General features: G+C 42.2%; 1 protein-coding gene across 1 annotated transcript; it reads right to left on the bottom strand.

Annotated features, from left to right (window-relative positions):
* Positions 1 to 1,893: 1,893 nt before the first annotated feature.
* LOC148421124 (uncharacterized) lies at positions 1,894 to 17,968 on the bottom strand. Its single transcript, XM_088420508.1, has 9 exons — positions 17,791 to 17,968; positions 10,680 to 10,774; positions 10,332 to 10,410; positions 8,669 to 9,020; positions 7,662 to 7,730; positions 6,014 to 7,047; positions 4,157 to 4,983; positions 3,288 to 3,521; positions 1,894 to 3,219 (listed from the first exon to the last, which is right to left on the bottom strand). Exons 1-9 carry the CDS (start codon positions 17,883 to 17,885, stop codon positions 2,966 to 2,968), a joined length of 3,039 nt encoding a protein of 1,012 aa, XP_088276634.1. The 5' UTR covers positions 17,886 to 17,968; the 3' UTR covers positions 1,894 to 2,965.
* Between the last annotated feature and the right edge of the window lie 1,155 nt (positions 17,969 to 19,123).

Genomic DNA, 19,123 nt, shown 5'->3' with positions numbered 1-19,123 from the left:
TTTCTCATGGTTGCCTTGCTTTAATGGTTCAACGTTTTTTTTTTCTTTCAACATAATACAAGAGGAACACTGACTCTTATATGTACAGTCCATTATTTACAAGTCACTCCAAATACTAATTTTGTGATCTTTTCATCTTTAAGTTTTACTGTGTTCGTATTAGATTTTATTTGTACTCACTTAATAATGTAAATAAAAATAATACATAATAAATAATGCATTACAGTTTTGAAGTAACTTGCCCAACACTGTTTGTCACTGACACACTTGATATGTCTTCATTATCGTTACAAATGTTACATTACATAATGAGTGCAGTGAAAAGTGATCAAAACATGACATTGTTTAAGTTACATTATTACATTTTTTTTTCAATACAGTCTCCGTCATTGTCTTATTTTGACCAAATCTAGAGATCTTTTTTTTTTTTTTTTTTGCTTTCATGAAATAAATCACAATTCACTTTTTTTTTTTTTATTATTTACATACACTTTTCTGTACATTTCATTTGGGCACTATCAATCAAGGTATTCCATTTATAACCAAAATTTCTTTATTCATACAATACATTCTATTCTAGTTCTGTTGTTATAGTGTGCTATAATGGAAAATTAATAAACAGTTTGATCAGGTTAGCAACTCTACCAAACTAGTGCTGTACAGAGGGGTCAATGTGTCATGTGATGAATGCGCAGTATTTGCAATACCTGTGACATAACCAATACATTTTTTAAACTGTTAAATTGTAATCATTTAATCGTTGATCAATGGAAAAGGTGTTCTCCGTGTTCCGTACAGTGTGCATTTTCATTGAAATGCAGTCCTTTCAACTAGTCTCGAACTTGATAGACTTGACTCTCTAGCGACCCCCAGTGGTACAAACCGAAAGTGGCATAAATCGAAGAGGGCTCTGCATATCTGAAGCAACAGAGGCATCTTGTGGCCATGGGGGAAAAAAGCTGCAGGACTGTGATTTGTTTGTCAGAAACCGAGTAAGCATTGGGGCAGAGATCGGAAACCAGCGGCTCAGGAGCTGCATGCAGATTTTTCATCTGTATGTTGCGGCTCTCCGTGGTTTAGGAAAGCAAATAATGCTTGGTCCAGATTGACTACGCGGATGGCGTAACAAGCGACGCATCTGAAGTGTATTCAATGAAGTTTGTGTGATTGGGTAACAGAGCGACATCTAAATACACTAAAAATACTGAAAAAAACTAAAGCGCTTGAAGAATTCTTAATACAAAATAAATGCCATCTGCGTGTGAAGAAGGATGGATTCAAACGTTGAGTCAGCCTGTTGGTTGTTTTCTTGAAACCAAGACGGACAGTGTGTAAGATTTAAACCGTTTTTCATTAAAAAGTACATTAAATGATTGCAAATTTCAAAACCGTGCAAATGCATGTGCCCTTAATGACCAACAGTTTGTTTTAAATATAATCTTGGGTCTAGGTTTTAAATTATATGACATGGGAGGTGGCACTTCTCCAAAGGCGGCCATGATCGTTATAGCTACAGACGATGGTAAATGCAGCACCTCTTGCTTCTGTAATGTGAAATGGTCTAAATCTTACACACTATCACTTTAAAAACGTTGTCTAACACGAACCCCGCTTCAATCAGTAGGTTTGAAAACAACGATCAGTATTTTATTTTCTGGCAAGTCAGTCCCTGAATGTCAACTGCGCGAATTCCAAACTGCCAGGTTGAATTAACTGAATAATAAATTCATGGCCACGAAGCCTGCTTTGGTGTAAATGGATTAGAGAAAAAGAACAAAAATGACCAAAGATACTTCCCTGGAAGACTTGTCCCAAATAACAAACCAAAACTGTTGTGTAAATTACAAATTTGAATTTCAGGCAAAAGCCCAAGTAATAATACATCACAAGACATAGGGTTTTAACATTTTATAAGACTTATAAAAAGAAAAAAAAACACAAACCAAGTGAAGTCAAACGTTTTCCTCTGAGATTTACAAAACAGGAATATATACAGATAGTAATGAATCAGAAATGGAGGAGGCTACATCGTCTACCAGTTTCTATAGCAGTAATACATTTGTTATATACAATGTAAATGGCAAAGCTAGAGCAAGGCCTGGCTATACAGATGTGGCAAACGTTTGAAACTTCAAGTATCCAATTAGGGTTTTCACAGAAGCTTTTAACGATAAGATTTTTTTTTCCAACGCAGAGATCTTCTGTAGCTGAAAAATGAGAATTGCAAGAGAATGACAAAACACTAACAAACATCGAAAAACAGAACCATCTCTTTTCAGAACTTCTGAAGAAACTTAACTATTCTTAACTACTCTTCTATTTACATATAAAGTGATATCCAGCTTATCGGCTGATGCGGTCGTACGCTTTACCTGCTCTGGGTGACAAATATGCGCAACAGGTAGCAAAACAATTCCGAAAGGGCTGCGCCGGGGAAAGTGGACACACAGGTCCAAACAGGTTCCGATTGAGAAAACCCAACATTCTGATGTCATATTTAATCATCTCTCGAATGAAATCGACTTAGCGGCCTTCCAAATTCCTCAAAAACTGTACCTCTGTAGCAAGAGCTTCAAGGATTAGTGAAAAGAATACCTAGTACCTTAACTTACCTTGAAGACGACCACTCAAAATATGACACGTAATGATACAACGCTGAGGTGGACTGCACAAAGAGAAGAAAACCTTTTTGGATTCTTCTAGACTAGCACTTAAATGTCTTTCTCTGCTTCCATCGAAAAATATGCGATTGTCCGCGTCAAACTTGTATGTGCGTGTACCTCTAGTGCTACTTCATAGAACAACACTTTCAAGATTAAATGCTGCACAAGTTTACACATTAGGCTGCTGTCTCACTAAAAAAAAAAAAAAAAAAAAAAGTACTTTGTTTTTGAAATGTGAATAGCCGTTTCAGTATCAGGAGCTGCAAGGTACTGTGTGAGAGTCTAGTGCCCATTTTGCTCCCTCAGCACACGATGAGGGGTAGCGGCTCACTTTCGCGCCGCTGATTCTTCTTCAGCAGCTGAATGCGATTGTGGCAATAAAACTTAATGGCTCGCCAGTCCCGCTGGTTGCTCACCAGCAGAGGGCAATGCTGCAGGCAACGCTCGCAGTCGGCCTTGGCGGGCACGCGGAGCTCGTTGATGTTTTGGGTCAGGTGCTCCTCCACTGCCGCCCGCTCTGCCTCGGACCACGGACGCTTAAGAACGCCGCGTTTACCTGTGGCCATGAACACAAGTTTGAGAACCAGTAAACATGTGAAGACCAAGCAAAAAAAGTTGCCTGACCTGAGCCTCTCCTCCGGCTGTGTGGCAATAGAGGAGGAGGAGGGGGGGGAGGCGGGGCAGGTGACTGGCTGCTTTTCAGCTTCTTGGGTCGTCCCACTCGACCGTTGTTCTTACCCTTCCTGACATAGAGCAACGTGGGTGTGGGTTTTGGGGCGGGGGACTCGGGCTTCTCCTTTACTTGCTCCCCTTCGGATTCTCCCTCCGAATAAGAGTCTGCAGAGTTTCCTGACATAACTGAATTGTTGGAGGAGAGCAAAGGGGGAAACTTCATCAGTCTTCTTATTGCATTGTTTTAATCAATTATTTATTGCATTGTTTTAATCAATTATTTATAATCGGCTATCATTGAGTCGAGGCATATATATTATAACGTGTCTTACTGTATATAATGCAACAAACGATGTAAACTTTTTTTTAATTTACTCACAAATTATCTTAAGAAGAATAGTGTGTTGATTTTACTCACATTGTATTTTTTCTGGTGGTTGTACTACACAGTAAGATCACCTGGATCTAGATACATTTTTGAAAGTATCATCTACATTCAAAATGTTTTTGTTTTTTTTAAGTAGATGTATAACCTGCTTTGGAAAATTGTGTAAATTCAGTGCTATACTTTTCAGTGCATGTGTGAAATGAGGGCCAAATTAGTTGAACCCAAAGCCCTTTGGTTGGATGAATGGCAAAAAGTGGATACAGTTCAAATGTACTTTCAGAAAGTCCATTTTTGAAGATGTGAAATTGCTGAAGTTTTCACGGCACTAAAGTGCAGTAGTGCAGTGATTGGGATTTACTGAGCGCAACAACAACATTCTAAAACCCAAAGACAACAATAGATGCATGCGTTGTCACTGGCGTGCCCAACTCACCATCCAGCTCCAAGCAGATGTGGTTGAGGCTCATGCCTCTGAAGAGCACGCCGTCTCTCTCGCCACAGAGCACAACGCGGCCTACTCTGCCCATCAGGCCAGGATCTTGGCCAATCCCGGCGCAGTTCTGCGTCACATGGTACTCCCTCTCCAAGAAGTGCTCCAGCCTTTCCACCGCGCTGCCTCCCGGCTGGCCCGGCTCCTCTCCCTCTCCGAGAAGCAGCAGCTGGGTCAGGATGGCCACCTGCCTTCGTACCCTGGTCTGGGTGAGGGCCCGGGGATTGCGGGTGCCGCTGGAACGGGCCAGGCTTCGGAGGAGGTCGGTGCCTCGCAGGGGCGTGGCGGGGGAGTGGTAAGGCCTTGCGAAGACGTAAGGGTTGACCGGGTCAACGCCCACATCTTGGCGCGTCTGCAAGAGCAGTTCCAGGCAGGGCTCGCAGTGAGGGGGCAGAATGAGGGGCTGGATGCGTCCGCGTTTGCCCTGGACGCCGACCCGCGGGAGGTGGGAGAGAACCAGCCGCTCGAATGGAGACAGAGAGGCCTCCAGCGGGGTTAGAGCTGGGGGGGAGCCGGGGGGAACGGGAACGGGGCACTGAGGAGTCACGCGTGCTCGGTACTCTGTGATGGACAGCTTGGACACCTCGCACTCGCGCCGGCGGTTGTACAGGATGAGGAGCGCCAGGCTGGAGTGGCAGAGGAGGCGCCAGGCCTCGGCTGACTGCAGCTGCCGAGATAGTGACAGGAAGGCTGAATGCTGCAGCCGGCGCAGGTACAGAACGAGGGACGACAGAGACGACAGGAGGGGAAGCATCTGGTGACGCCCAGAACTGCAAAAAGGCCGGAGAGGCAAAGTCAGCAATTACTATTATAACTATGTATATTACTATTATATTATGTAATATATTTTTCAGACTACAGGTCACTTTTTTTTCTTTAGCGTGGCCAAAGGCAGAATCCATCTGGAAACCTCCTGGTACCCAGAGCTGAACCAACCATATATGTACGTATCTGTCCAAGAGGGAAAAGGTGCTTTGCCGCCATCTTGTGGCAGTTTTTTGGTAGTATTAATTGAAGGTTTTTGCAGCAGGATTCTGACCATATTGTTGACATGATCACATAATTTTCAGGAGGGGGTGATAATAGAGTAAAATATTTATTGGCTTTAAAAAAATTAGGCTATACACCTTCTCGTTACTTTAAATGCTTGGTAGCTAGACCTTCACTTATGCTTAATGACATTTTCAAACCAGTATTAAAGATTTTTAATTATCGAAATGTCAGGAACATTCAGCTAGAAAAACTCATTATGATGCAACACAACTATACCACCAGTTACACCTTTATGAAACTCTTAACCAAAACAGTGTCCTATGTATTTTTTTTCTGTTTTGATATAGCTACAGGCTGAATTTTATATCAGCTTCAATTACCTAAGTATTTGGTTAGCTCAATTTCTGTTCTAGTAAATAGTACAACATTGGCTAAGGGTGGTCAATTCATTTCCCAAAATGGCCACTTGATAAAGTGATATTGATGACCACACGAACAATCATAACTTCAATCCACCGATCAGTTGTGAGCAATATTTAGATGTCTTTCATGTGCAAGAAGCTGCTTGAGGTGATACTAAATGTTGTTTTAATAATAAACATTTAAACAAAAACAAATTTGCCCTTACAGTACATTTACTAACATTTCATCACTAAACACATGGCAACCTTGAGTGCTACATAAATAAATCCACTTTCAAAGTATGAGCACCACTTTTCAAAATGAAGGCACATCATATTTGGCCTGTGGGTTTTATATTTTAGGCAACAATTAACAAAATTCCCCAATAAGGCAGTTAAGTATTACCTTAGAGTGTCTTTTTCCTTCTCCTCGGTCCCGCTTTCATCGTCAACATCCATCACACCATTCTCTTCCTCTTCGTCGTCATCCTCCTCCTCCTCTTGGTTTTTTTGCTTTGGCATTTCTTTGGACAACTCGTTTCTGTAAGACTGAGCACAACCGACCTCGACATTCTCCTCTTTGGGCCTCTTTGCTTGCACTACCTCCACAACTTCATCTTCCTCTTCATCCATTCTTTCTTTCTTTGACCTCCTCCCACCCCCCTTTCTGGGTGGAGTCACGGCCACCGGGGGCGGGCTCCTCTTCAGGACCGACACCGGCACAGCGTTTTGCCCTCGCGGAGGCGTCACCGCAGCTGAAGCTGAGCCCGGTGATTGTTTGGTCGCATCGGGAGGACATAAAGAGAGATGCTGGACGCCGCTCTGTTCTACTCGGCTCTGCGGCAATGAAGGTGACGTCTTTGCGTTGTGCTGAGCGTGGGCCGCGGCAACGCTTGTGTTGTGCGCATGCGGGCGGGGCATTTGAGTGTAACGTTCCACGAGGGCAGAGCACACGTCCGGCTGGTGAGCGTGGTGTTTGTCTAAATGGCGGCCCAATGAGCGGAAAAGGCGTCCGCAGTAGTCGCAAGTTTGGCGCATGGAGTCTATGGACACACTTGTTCGGGGAACATCCGTGCTGGCAGGACTGAGGGGAGCAGGCGCTTTAAACACAGGTTTTGAGGTGGAGCAAGAGGAGCTGGGCGGAGAGGGCACAGAAGGGTAGGAGGAAGGGAGAGGGCGACCGGAGGAGGCAGGCGGCGGAGGCCCAGGCTGAGTCCGATGGGGGGTCTTTTTCCTTGAAGGGGTGCCACGCCGCTTCTTGCGTCGTCGTGGGGTGCGCCCGCGGGGGCTTGTGTTGTCCTCATCTCCTGCATCGGATTCACTGGCATCAGAATGTGAGATGGGTGAGGAAGAAGGGGAAAGGGACCAAGAGGGGGTGACGAAGTCCTTGTACTGCTGTTGCTTCTTCGTTCTCGGGGGGCTCGACATTGGCTCTTCATCCTTTGAGCAGAACACACAGGGACAAATGTTTAGTTACAGTTTAGCTACAGTCACAAAAAAAAGATTATGAATATGTTGTTTTAAAATGTTTGCATTAATGTTGTCAAGAAATTTTAAAAAATGAGAAATTAATTAAAATCTAATTAATTGATCTAATGAACTCGTGAATTCATCTGAACTTTTCTGAGAAAGGTCATCACAAATATGCTCTTATTTAGTTTTACATGTACTGTACTGTATTATATCCTCCTGAGACCCTGCCTGTTCATGTTTTCCACTGTTGTCTATTTTGTCTCAGCAAGACAGCAAAGTTAATTGCAGCCCATCCAAACACACGTTTGGGACTTTGTAAGGTAGCTTGATTGAGTTAAAAAGACCCATCTATTTTCTATATAGATCCAAAAAAAATGTCCACTACAATGGACACACATGAAGAGGCTGGGTCTCAAGAGTATATACAATCAGATGGTAATGGTTGAAGCAGTCATTATGACACTATGACAAAAGACAATCAATAGTACAAATTTGCTATGTGCATGGCTCAAAACAACCTACAGGAATGGTGAATCAAAATGAGGAATTTTGCAAGTAAACACTAGAAGGCGGACATCTACCTTTTTGATGTTATTTTCCGTGTCAGAGTTACACTCATTTTGTGCTGGAGACATGGAACCACGAAAACCCTAAAAACACAATGCAGCAATAGAGATGTGATGATTATTAATGTTTGTCATTAGACACCTTCAGGTGACATTTAGATCAACCGCCAACCCACGGCCCTGTTGATGCATTCTAATTAATATACATATAGAATTAACCATTGCTTTGACATAACAAATGATGTTTCGGATGAAACTATGCAATCTTTAACATGTTACCTCTGTGTTTCAATTATCATTTTGGTTTTTTTTTGTTTGTTTGGGTTTTTTTTTTTTGGGAGGGGGGGGGGGGTGATCCAATTTAATGGAATACATTAAAGAACAGATGTCACCCCACTAACGATGGTTACAGTTACTTAGGCGCTATAGGTAGGTGCTGGAGCTCAGTCATCATCACCATGGTAACCCCATGCCCAAGCTGTGTGCATGTGTGCAAATGTGTGTATGCAATTGTGGTTAACAAGGGGTGCAGCGTGTGCAACTGTACAATTGTTGCCTCCCAGAGGAGATCAGTGTGGAAGGTTAAGTCTTTAAGGTTATACAGTAAATGCTCAGCCTATGATCCAGCACAAACATCTACAAATGTATATATCATGTTATAGTACATATTTGGAAGTCAAATTAATACACAAGGTTTTCATTACAGCCAAACAACGGGATGGATTTTATTTGGAGTAAAAAGAAAGAAAATGAGAGCAACATGCAATTTTCAATTTAATCCAACTATAATTCTGCTCTGTTGAGGAAAGAATTGGTAAACAGAAAAATGAATAGTAAAATCTAATTTGTCCCTGGGTGACAGTTAAACAAGATGGCAAAAAGGTGCTTTATGTGAAAAGCCATTTCATTGTTAAATCTGAAGCATGCTCATCAAAAATACCAGTAAAATTGACATAAAGACTAAAGTAACAAACTTCTACAGCTTTCTTTTTTTTTTATTTATCTTTTTTGAAAGTACTGACCAGGTTTTCTCCCCACTCTGTCAGGCTGTAGTCCACAGTGATCTCCTCCCCTTTGGTGATGTCTCGGATTGCAATGACCACCAGTCGCACTTGGCTGCCACAGTGAACCTCTCTGATGCGACAGTTAGGGGAAGGTGGGAAGGAGCCGGTGGCCGCAGCGGTGACAGAAGCGACCGGGCCAGTCGGCGCGGTAGATGAGGAGGTCACAGAAGGGGCTTGAGCAGAAGTCGTAGGGAGAGGAGCGGGCATTGAGGATGGGGTCCCAGCGGAAGAGGCGGCCAGGGTGGAGGCTGAGCTGGAACGAGCCTTGTTTGTGTTGAAGATTTTGTCATTGGTTGGCTCTGATGGACCACTAGAAAAAAAATGGGACACAACTCTATGTATCATATTGTTTTCCATGATGTGATCATCAATTCTTTGGATCAAGACTCATTGGATCATTGTGTGACCATCTAGACCTGGGGTGGATTTGTGTATAGATTCATGGTCATGTGACATTTGTAAGCTGTGATGTCATTTTCAATGAGCAGCAAAATGGCCGCCCCATGAGATGGATAAGATTGATTTACTTTTCACAAACAAAATAATAATCAGAATACCATGTTTACTGTAGAGTATTGGGGGCGAATTAAACATGACTGTCGAGAAAAATTTTGACTTTAAAAACAAACATCGCTCAAGCCTCGCAGATGACAGATTACAATCAGGTAGAAAATGAAACTAGGGATCTACAACTTCGATGTGCTCTATTTTGATAATACAGATTTCAGTCATTTTCAATTCAAGTTGACATGTGCCACATGTGATAAATTGATGATGCGACACAAGCAGATGACATTTTTCATCCCTGCAGGTGGAAATTTTATAAATTCTAGAAGGACTGAAAGAAAAATTGCCTATTTAATTGAATGGTCAATAAGTGTCAACCAAGTGCCTTTCATTTAAAATTGAAAATGCATTCGTTTCATACAGAAACAGCGACTTGTTGGTCCCTGTCACAGTTCATTATAGGTGTAACAGCAACACACTGGTTTTTTTTGTTTGATTTTTTAACAGTCTTGTCCTAACTTTTGATTTCAAAAGTTGATTTTCAAATGAATTCACCTTGCTTGTCTTCACTTATTTGATTGTGCATATTAATATTAAACTTTAATTTTCTTTCCTTTTGACTTGAAATTTAGAGTAACACCATAAAAATCATCCATTCATCCATCCATCAATTTTCTATAGCCACCTATCCTCACAAGGGTCGCAGGCTTGCTGGTGCCTATCCCAGCTGACTTTGGACAGTAGGCGGGGGACACCCTGAGCTGGTTGCCAGCCAATTGCAGGACACACGGAGACAAACAACCATTCACACGCCCAATCACACATAAGGACAATCATTTGAATAAAATTATAGTTTTGTGGGTATGGTTTTATTGTGTCCATGTGTCTAGTGTGTAATGTTTGTTTGCCTCATTCCTGCGTTGAGTGCGCTTACATCAAACAAAACTGGAAATTTCATTCTTACGTCGGGGGGGGCACATTCCAAAAAAACACATTAAAAATGTGCATGCTGTTTTCATTTAAGAGAGCCTGTCTGAATGAAAGTTATTCCAGCTCCCCATCATAACCACTAGAAAATGTGTGTGGACAGGTATTCTTAGATAAGCTCACTTACTAGTTGTTGGGGGGTATGTCTGTCTTGTGGAGAGTGTCCACTGCTGGACGTTTACTCTCAGCTGCTTCCTTACGATCACCTGAGAGAATAACAGCAATCCTTAAGAGCAATCCTTGTCAAAAGGATTACATGTACAAATACCACCCACACAACGAACTACACAACTAAACACACACATTACAGCATTCTTCTAGTACACATGCACAGCTGCGCATATGTACAGAATCGCACACATTGAAACAAAAGTAGGTCACACTCAGTTGCACAAGCTCCGCCTTCATAACAATCCCACTGACAGATGCACATACACGTACAATCGCGCATATTACTAAAGTGGCATATACACACCTCTGCAGAGTGTCTGCTCGGGGTTGTTCTCTTCCTCAGTGGACGTAACAAAAACTTTCACAGGTGTCCCTTTCCGTTTCCTTCCACAGCCACGTCTGGAGAAGACACGCACACACATAATGACCATTTAGTCAATAAGGCTGCTAACCAAACTTCACATCAATCAGATCTGAGACTGATCAATAAGCAGTCGAGAGCCGAAGGGATGGGTAGAAAAAAGGCCAGGCCCAGCTAAACATGCAAAAAACATCTGTGAGGGCCAACAGCAAGTAACAGTGTTTATTTTGATTTTGAACTAGTTATGATCATTTCATTCCCACAACATTTAAGTCTCTTTAAAGTCTAAAGTCAAGATTGTGTTGGATTTAGAAATATTAATGAATTGTCCAGATAATTGCATGTCGCAGACATATGAGTAACAGAAATGTAGGGACGTGCTAAAAAATAAATAAAACAAAAACCTTGGTGAGGCGCAAAGCCCTTAAGACAAGAAAAAAGGGAGTACGAGAGAAAAAAACAAGTGTACAGAAATAAAGAAGAGAAGAAATGTCATTGAGCACAGATATCAACCAGATCCAGAGCCTTACTATTGATCCAATTCACTCCCATCTGGACTCGTGTATGTGTGCTCGCGCGCGTGTAGACACGCATGTCCATGTGTGCATGCAACTACAGAACACATCAAACTGGTAGCGTCTTCTTTTCATTTGGAAATGTCGCAAGTTTCTGAATAAGAGTGACAAGAGCCAAATTCATCAACTACCTTCTTAGAAGCTGGTCGGTTCACTTTCAAAGAGCCTTTAAGCGTGGCACAAAAACACCATGCCCCCACCATGCCCATGGGTTTGATCTCAAGATGCTGTGCCTTCACTCTGACAGTTAACTGAATTTCCTCATTCAAGACAATCCATTTGTGCACTGGCAATGGCTAAAGACAGAACTCATCGTATTAAAATGACCACTGTATAGTGATCATTTATGGACTGAGCTTATCAAGTTTGGGCGATGGGGGAGCTGGAGGCTGCTGTCATATCTGACAATGTAAAGATGCAGGGTACGCCATGGACTGGTTGTTGGTGTGTTACAAGGCCAACATTAAAACCAAAATGAAGATTTGGGGACAAAAAGAAAGAACAGCAACAATAAGTGTCCTTCACTTTATCATGACAACATTTGGTGATGAATTGCCAAAATTTACACGTCGACGTAGACATCAAAATGTACAATTTGGTCCTGTCCCAAATTTAAATTTTACACTGCAATGTACTGCATTTCTACTTAAATGAAGTTCACCCAGTTCAGCGTTGACCCCACTTACTGCCCAAAGACAGCTGGGACATGCATCAGCAAGCCTGTGACCCTTGTGAGTACAAGATTATAATTTTTGCATAACAACTCAAGGCAAGCCAATAAAAAACAAAAAAATGATTCATTTCCGATTTTAGCTTTGACTGTGACCTGATGTAAAGTTTACACCCTGTGTTTGTGCGTGTCCTTTTTCATCAAGTTTTATAGATGAAACAAGGCAACACTGCTAAAATCTTACTTGTATTGTTAAATTCAATTTTTGGTAAAACTGAGTAAAACTGTGATTACACACACACACACACACACACACACATATATCTTTACACAGATCGTAAGTCTTAAAAATACATTTAGGCTTCCACATTTGTAAGCTCATCTGGTTCTGTAACAAAAAGGAAGAGAATCCATTCCTGTCTGTTTGTGGGTCCTTTTTGGCAACATAGTGGACTTCCAAGTCCTTACTGCGAGAAGTTATTATTTCAAGTAGGACTCCTTGTATATTGCCTGTTCACAGCTTTATATTTCTTCGAAGTTGTAAGCTCATCTCCTGTCTCCTGTCACTTTCTTGCACTTGCACTTGCTCGCACTCACTCACTCACTCGCTCACTCACTCACTCACTCACTCACCATTTGTTTCTTACTCATTTTATCTCGGTGAGAGAAATGTTGGCGCTCAAGTGACAAATCGAAGAGAATCCGCATAGTTTTCAAAATTAAAGGTTATTCAAAATTAAATATCTTTCAAACACAGATAAAGCATAAAACGTAAATACTGTAGTTCATTATTGCGGGTGTGGCCCAAGCGGTCTGGTACCAGTTGATCCACGGACCGGGGGTTGGAGACCTCTGCACTCGGGTATGTGTTGTCTTTTTTTTTTTTTTTTTTTTTATGACATTCAGAGAGGGATAGGCGTCAATCCCATTTGGCCCAACTTCGGATCAGTTACGTTAGACCTCAAAAGGTACAGTGTGAAGGATTTAATTTGTGTCAAGAATTGACTCCCTGTTGACAATTAATTCCCACAGTGATGCGCAGACATTTGTTTTCACCAAACACAACAATAAGTGGGGGGGGGGGGGGGGGGGGCATACTTTTTGAAGACATGCTTTGTCATTTCTAAACGCAAACAAAAATGCATTCTTAATGGTCAAGTAGATTGCAAAACAGGGCAACACAATACAGTGATCCAGGCACACGAGGGTTAACAACACAGCGCACGCAGAATCACAGCACTTTAAGGCAGCGGGTTTCCACGGACACAAGGAAGCCACAACGGCTGCACTTTCAGGATGTTTTCTCAAAGGTAAATTCTTGTTGTATTGAAATGTTTTAGCTAGTGTTGTTGTTTATGTTTTGTACTGTATGTGGCTTCATGCATAGAATAACTGTGGTTATCCACACTCCCAAACCCATGGTATTGCCCCATTGTTGGACTTTCCAATGATGATTTCTGATGATTTCTTCCTTTTTCTTCTTCTACTCTTTCTTTTCCTTTTTTTTTTTTTTTAATTAATTTACAATTGGCATACAAACCAAAAACTTGCTCGGGTGCACTCTAGAGCGCAAACCGACATCCAAAACATGATTTGAATTGCAAGTTTTCTTTTTTTTGGCTTTCTGGAGATTAAAGAAGGCCGCGAAACACTGCAAGCTCCCATGTGAGCGGAGCTCCTCATGTAAAATTATTAGAGATTACTAGACCTAGGATTACAATGAAACCAAAGTGTGGCTGTGGTAAAACACCTTTTTTTGCATGTTCTCAATGTTTATTGTGGGTTTTTAAAATGAATAACTTTTTTGTGCTTCACTAAATATTACGGACTATTATATTCACTTTAAGGAGGAAAAAAAATGACCAAAAAAAAGTATTGATTGTACCCTCTAAGTTGCCACCATGTTGTAGCTTTTAAGATGTATTAATGGGCAGCTTGTCTTGACAATGTAAGGGATGATTGACTCGCCAGCAAGAACAATGTGAAAATGATCCACGTATATACTATTGGGTTTCTTAATGAGAATTAAATGTGCTTTTGTAGAAAATAAACATTAACAAGTTAGGAGCATATTCAGAAAAGCCGTTCGACAAAATACCAACACTGTTTTTTGTAAACAAGATCTTTTGTCTGAAGCCATAGCAACAATCGCTATGGCTTGAATGTTTAATTTAATTAAGTTCTTTTTTTTATTAAGGGATGAAAATGGAAAGTTTGAAAAATAATGGTAGTTTTGTTTAATATTCTGAGGGCTCCTTCTGAATTTTCTCCTGTAAAGGTTTCCCTGGACCCAAAAAGTGTGAATCCTTGACCTTCCTCGCTTGAATTAGCTGTCTTATTCCCTTTGACCTGAAGAGGGAGACACCGATAGACCTGCCACTTCCTGTCACCTGTAGAATAACATGACACAGCTGCACCAGTTGTTGGTACTGGTGGTCACAGAGTGGCCAGCTGACTTGTGCTTCACTGAGTTCCTTTCAACTTTCTCCCCTCTGTTTTTAAATGGTTTTATCCACGTCAATCCTCTTTTCTATCTCACCCCTTCATTGATTCTATCTTCCTTCTGTCCTTGCACATTTCTCTCCCTTCTTCTCTTCAGCCCAACACACACTCTCAAGACCCACATGTGCATAAGCAAACACACACAGCTCACAGTCCACATGTGAGCACGCACACATATGCACACGCACTCATTTACACACACACACCTCCCCCTCTCAACTCCACATGCACACACACACCCCTCCCTTTCAGGCTTACAGGCACGCAAACACACACAAATATCCTCTCTCTAGCCAAGCTTGCATGCACGCACACACACCCTCCCCCTTTACTAAAGCTCACAAACACACACACTCTCTCTCTCTCTCTCTCTCTCACTCACTCACTCACTCACTCACTCACCCACTCTCTCTCTCCCTCTCTCTCTCTGTCTCACACACACACAAACCCACAGTCTCATGTTCCATCTCTGACACACACTCACCCATTTTTCCTCACAAACACACACACAATGGTGGGCAGATACACAAATCGGCACTTCCTCTGCTACACGTACCTGCTGTGATAAATCGTGTAGTCATGTTCATTAATACACATTATTTATTCTCCTTTCCCACATACAAAATAATATGACGCCAACACGCACAGATGTGTGCAACTCACGTGCGCACATACAAAGCACATGCGCACTCACACGCAACCTTGTCATACTGTTCATACACATATGTCCAGATAACACAAACTCGCTTTGTGTACACTTAGTTCATACACACATACATGCACGCACACATACACACAAATCCTCAATAATAAAAACAGAAAAGCATTCAGAGCTCACCATCATTCTCACGTATACTATACCACCCACTCACAAGCATGCACATACACACATACAACTTTTGCTTGGAGCATGCGCTTACGCTTACACATACACACACACAATGTCCTTCCCTCTTTCATAAACAAAGTAAATGCATAAACACATTCTCCTTCCCTCTGTATCACACACACACATACACACACACTGCCCTTGTCGAGGAGACGCACAAACCTTGTGCCTGTCTCACCCACCACACACGCACACCTTGCTATCTTGACTGACTGCAGAAAACACACACACAAGCAGAACAAATACACATGTGCAGAGAAAACATCCACACGCAAACACACACACCTAGCATATGCACTAGCTACCAAGCCCTCTTTTTCAGTTTCCAAGACACAAACACACACGCTCACCCTCCCCTTCAAAAGCTTGCACGCACACAAGACACACATACACTTGCACACAGACACACACACACACACACTCATTCGCATGCACACATACACTGCGTCACACACCCTCCCTTCTCTTTTCCTCTTAAACACATACACACACTGTACTCTAGCTGAAACACACACCCTCCATCTTCTCTTTGAAACACACACAAGCCTGCACACTCACAGACACACACTCTAGGTTTGTGGCAGCATCACAAACACATTACTTTATGTGCTCATTACTCAGTACTTGAAGCCAAACATAGTCTTCAGCTACTACTTTTTACGTTGCTCAATGCTGAATATGTCTACACACACGTAACAGGTACACATAATACTCTAATCATACAATTATTGTGCCCTCTTATTCATCGACAAATAGGCTCTTAAAGTCACACATACTTACTCACACTTTCTTGCTCTTGCACCCTCACTCATTCACTCACTCACGCACTCACTCACACACACACACACCCTCCCCCACTCTTCTACCACTCACACACGTACGTGCAAACACACACTCATCCCTCCCCTTCCTTGTGCCTCTTACACACTTCCCCTCTATCTCTCCCTCACATACACACTCTATTATGCACAAACATACACCATATATATGTATGCTTCCACTCACACACACATCCTTCACATCTAGTATGCACCTTCTGACACATGGCAAACTCACCTATAGCGCACCAACACACACATTGTCATTCAGCACAAATGCAAAAATACAACTGCTCAGAAACACACACACGCACACACACAGACAACAAACACTCCTAGGTCTTTGTCACACACTCCTTGCACACTGCTCCCCCTCCCAGCTTGCTCTCTCTCTCTCTCTCTCTCTCTCTCTCTCTCTCTCTCTCTCTCTCTCTCTCACACACACTTAAGACACACACTCACAACACACACACACTCGTGTCTGTCTCTGTCACGCACACTCACTTCCCCTCCCATCCCTTACACACACTCCCTCCTCCTTCCTCTGGTCTCACGCACACATCTATGCAGCAACGCACACGCGCACGCACACACACACACACACACGCGCACGCACACACACACACACACAGAGTACCCTCCCCTCCCCCTTTTCTGCCTTCCCTCTCTCACGCACACACATGGACACACACACACGTTTCCATTACTTGAGAGGACATCATGTTGACATGCATTTCTTTCATGGCAAGCAGAGTCACTTCTGACTTGACCTTTAACCTTGCTCACCCATAATACATTTTCTTCACCTTCAGATATCATCATCGGTGTCATGGCAACTTGGTTGGTCCTGTACCCCAAAGGGCAGATGAGGGCCCCATAAGATGTGATGTGTAAACAGATTGATGTCCCCATAACATAGGGATAACCATACACATTTGCGCTCTCGCTCTTTTACACACGCGCGCGCACCTACACACACGCACACACACAAACAGAACTGCTCCTTTCTCTCTCACGCTTTCTCCCCCTCCCTCCTGTGTGCATGTGTCCTCTCCAACTCACACACAAGCTCACGACACACACACATATTCACACACACATACATACACTCACGCAAGCAGGCACTTCCGCACGCTCACAACTCCACAAAAACACACGCTCAGATAGAACAGTGACAAACATTTCTAACTTTTTTTGTATACAGTATCTGGTGAATGCTACGGTTTATGTACACCGGACATGAAAATATTCCTAGAGCCCCGACTTAGTTAAAAGTGACACAAATAAGAGGCACATGTGACCTGTTTTGGAAGGGTCGTTTGTGTGTTAAGTTCACTGTCGCGTCACACACGCGCACGCTGATGCGTTTGATGTAAATCGTAGAAAACAAGCCTGACACAAAAAAGCGACGTTCTCACTTAGAGTGAGAGACTACAACAAGTCATGCATGTTTGCAACTCGTTGTCATTAAAGGGGACTCTGCCTCGTACACGCGCATTACACACCCACAACGGGTCTTGCTGTCATTGGTGAGGGCAACTGTATGAAGTGTTGGCCCCTTGTTTTGGTGCTAACGGTGACTGTTACACGGCAGACTCACCCCCGCAGCGGTGCTGCCGCTTTGACGTTGTCTCCGACCTTGTCATGAGTGTGTGTCTCCTGGTACTCGCGTGGCGACCGTTCGGTCTCCGCCATATCTGTCGTTCAGCCTCTTGCGCCGGAGTCGCGGCTCTTCAGCTGCTCAACTGGCTACCACCAAGGTTATTACAGACGATTCCACTATGGCAGCGCGTAGGGGGTGCAGAAAGGCGCATACCCAGAGAAGGACTATTCAATTTAAATTATTCTACCTGTTTGATCACGCCAAACCCATGGTTTGGTTTAAAAAAAACAGCAATTAAAACAGCGTTTCGCTTCACCAAACAAAGATCTCGTATATTTCATACAAAGATACTCGTCACCCCCGTGACGGAATGGACGCATCCATAAAGCAACCGAAGGGGAGGAGGGAGTACACAGCATCTTCGAAGAGCGATTTGCAAAGTAGACTTTTTAATAAATCGTCACAATAAAATGATGCAAACAATCACCCAATTAAAAGTAGAAGTTAGCAAAGACACAGAGCAACACGTATTTCCTTGTTTTGTTCATGGTAAAGCACTCGTTTGTTTCATCAACACTTATGATATGGATGTCATTTCAATACTATAAATATTCTTTTCGGTGTTTCTTAAAATTCATTCACTAGCCTGGTTTGGTTGATCTATAAATTGATCATTTAACGGTAAATGGGGGTCAACATAAAGTTATATATATATATATATATATATATATATATATATATATATATATATATATATATATATATATATATATATATATATATATATATATATATATATATATATATATATATATATATATATATATATATATATATATATATATATATATATACAGTACTTACATTTGGCCAAGTATCAAGGGGTCACAGAAAAATGGAAAAAAAAAAAATTCCCCTAGCATTCAAATACACCCTATAGCTCTCTCTTTGAGTTGGTGTGCAGCAATTGTATTTTTTTGGGGGGGGAGAGGAGGGGTTATCCACTTCAGTCTGTGGGCCTTACTGACATGATGAGCATTAAGCTCCAGATGACAGGAGTGAAGGCATCACAATCTACTGTTTGTCACTTTGTGAACAAAGGTACAAAGGGTATATCAGAAGATGGGAACCACTCTGAGATGTGCCCCTTGGACTGTCACTTTGGTGGCAGAAAATCCATTTAAACTAGGGTTGAAAGTTGCAATTTATGACTCCAGATGAATCGCGTTAAAAAACAAATCCATGCCTTTATTCTAAGACAGAACATTACTTTTGGCATTGCAAAAATAAAACCATTATTTGGTGCATGTCAGCAAACAGGCTAAAATAT

The sequence above is a fragment of the Hippichthys cyanospilos genome, chromosome 7, assembly GCF_059441005.1.
Source record: "Hippichthys cyanospilos isolate Australia breed blue-spotted pipefish chromosome 7, RoL_Hcya_1.0, whole genome shotgun sequence".
In the NCBI taxonomy this organism is placed as follows: Eukaryota; Metazoa; Chordata; class Actinopteri; order Syngnathiformes; family Syngnathidae; genus Hippichthys; species Hippichthys cyanospilos.
The sequence above is the reverse complement of the archived record's forward strand: the minus strand, read 5'-3'. Positions and strand labels throughout refer to the sequence as shown.

Excerpts from the sequence above, each read along its gene's own strand:
- LOC148421124 (XM_088420508.1), bottom strand. The coding sequence starts at position 17,885 with ATGGCGGAGACCGAACGGTCGCCACGCGAGTACCAGGAGACACACACT. Across the intron at positions 10,775-17,790 it reads GCGGCAGCACCGCTGCGGGG|ACGTGGCTGTGGAAGGAAAC; the intron begins GTGAGTCTGCCG and ends TGTCTTCTCCAG. Across the intron at positions 9,021-10,331 it reads GACATACCCCCCAACAACTA|TGGTCCATCAGAGCCAACCA; the intron begins GTAAGTGAGCTT and ends TTTTTTTTCTAG.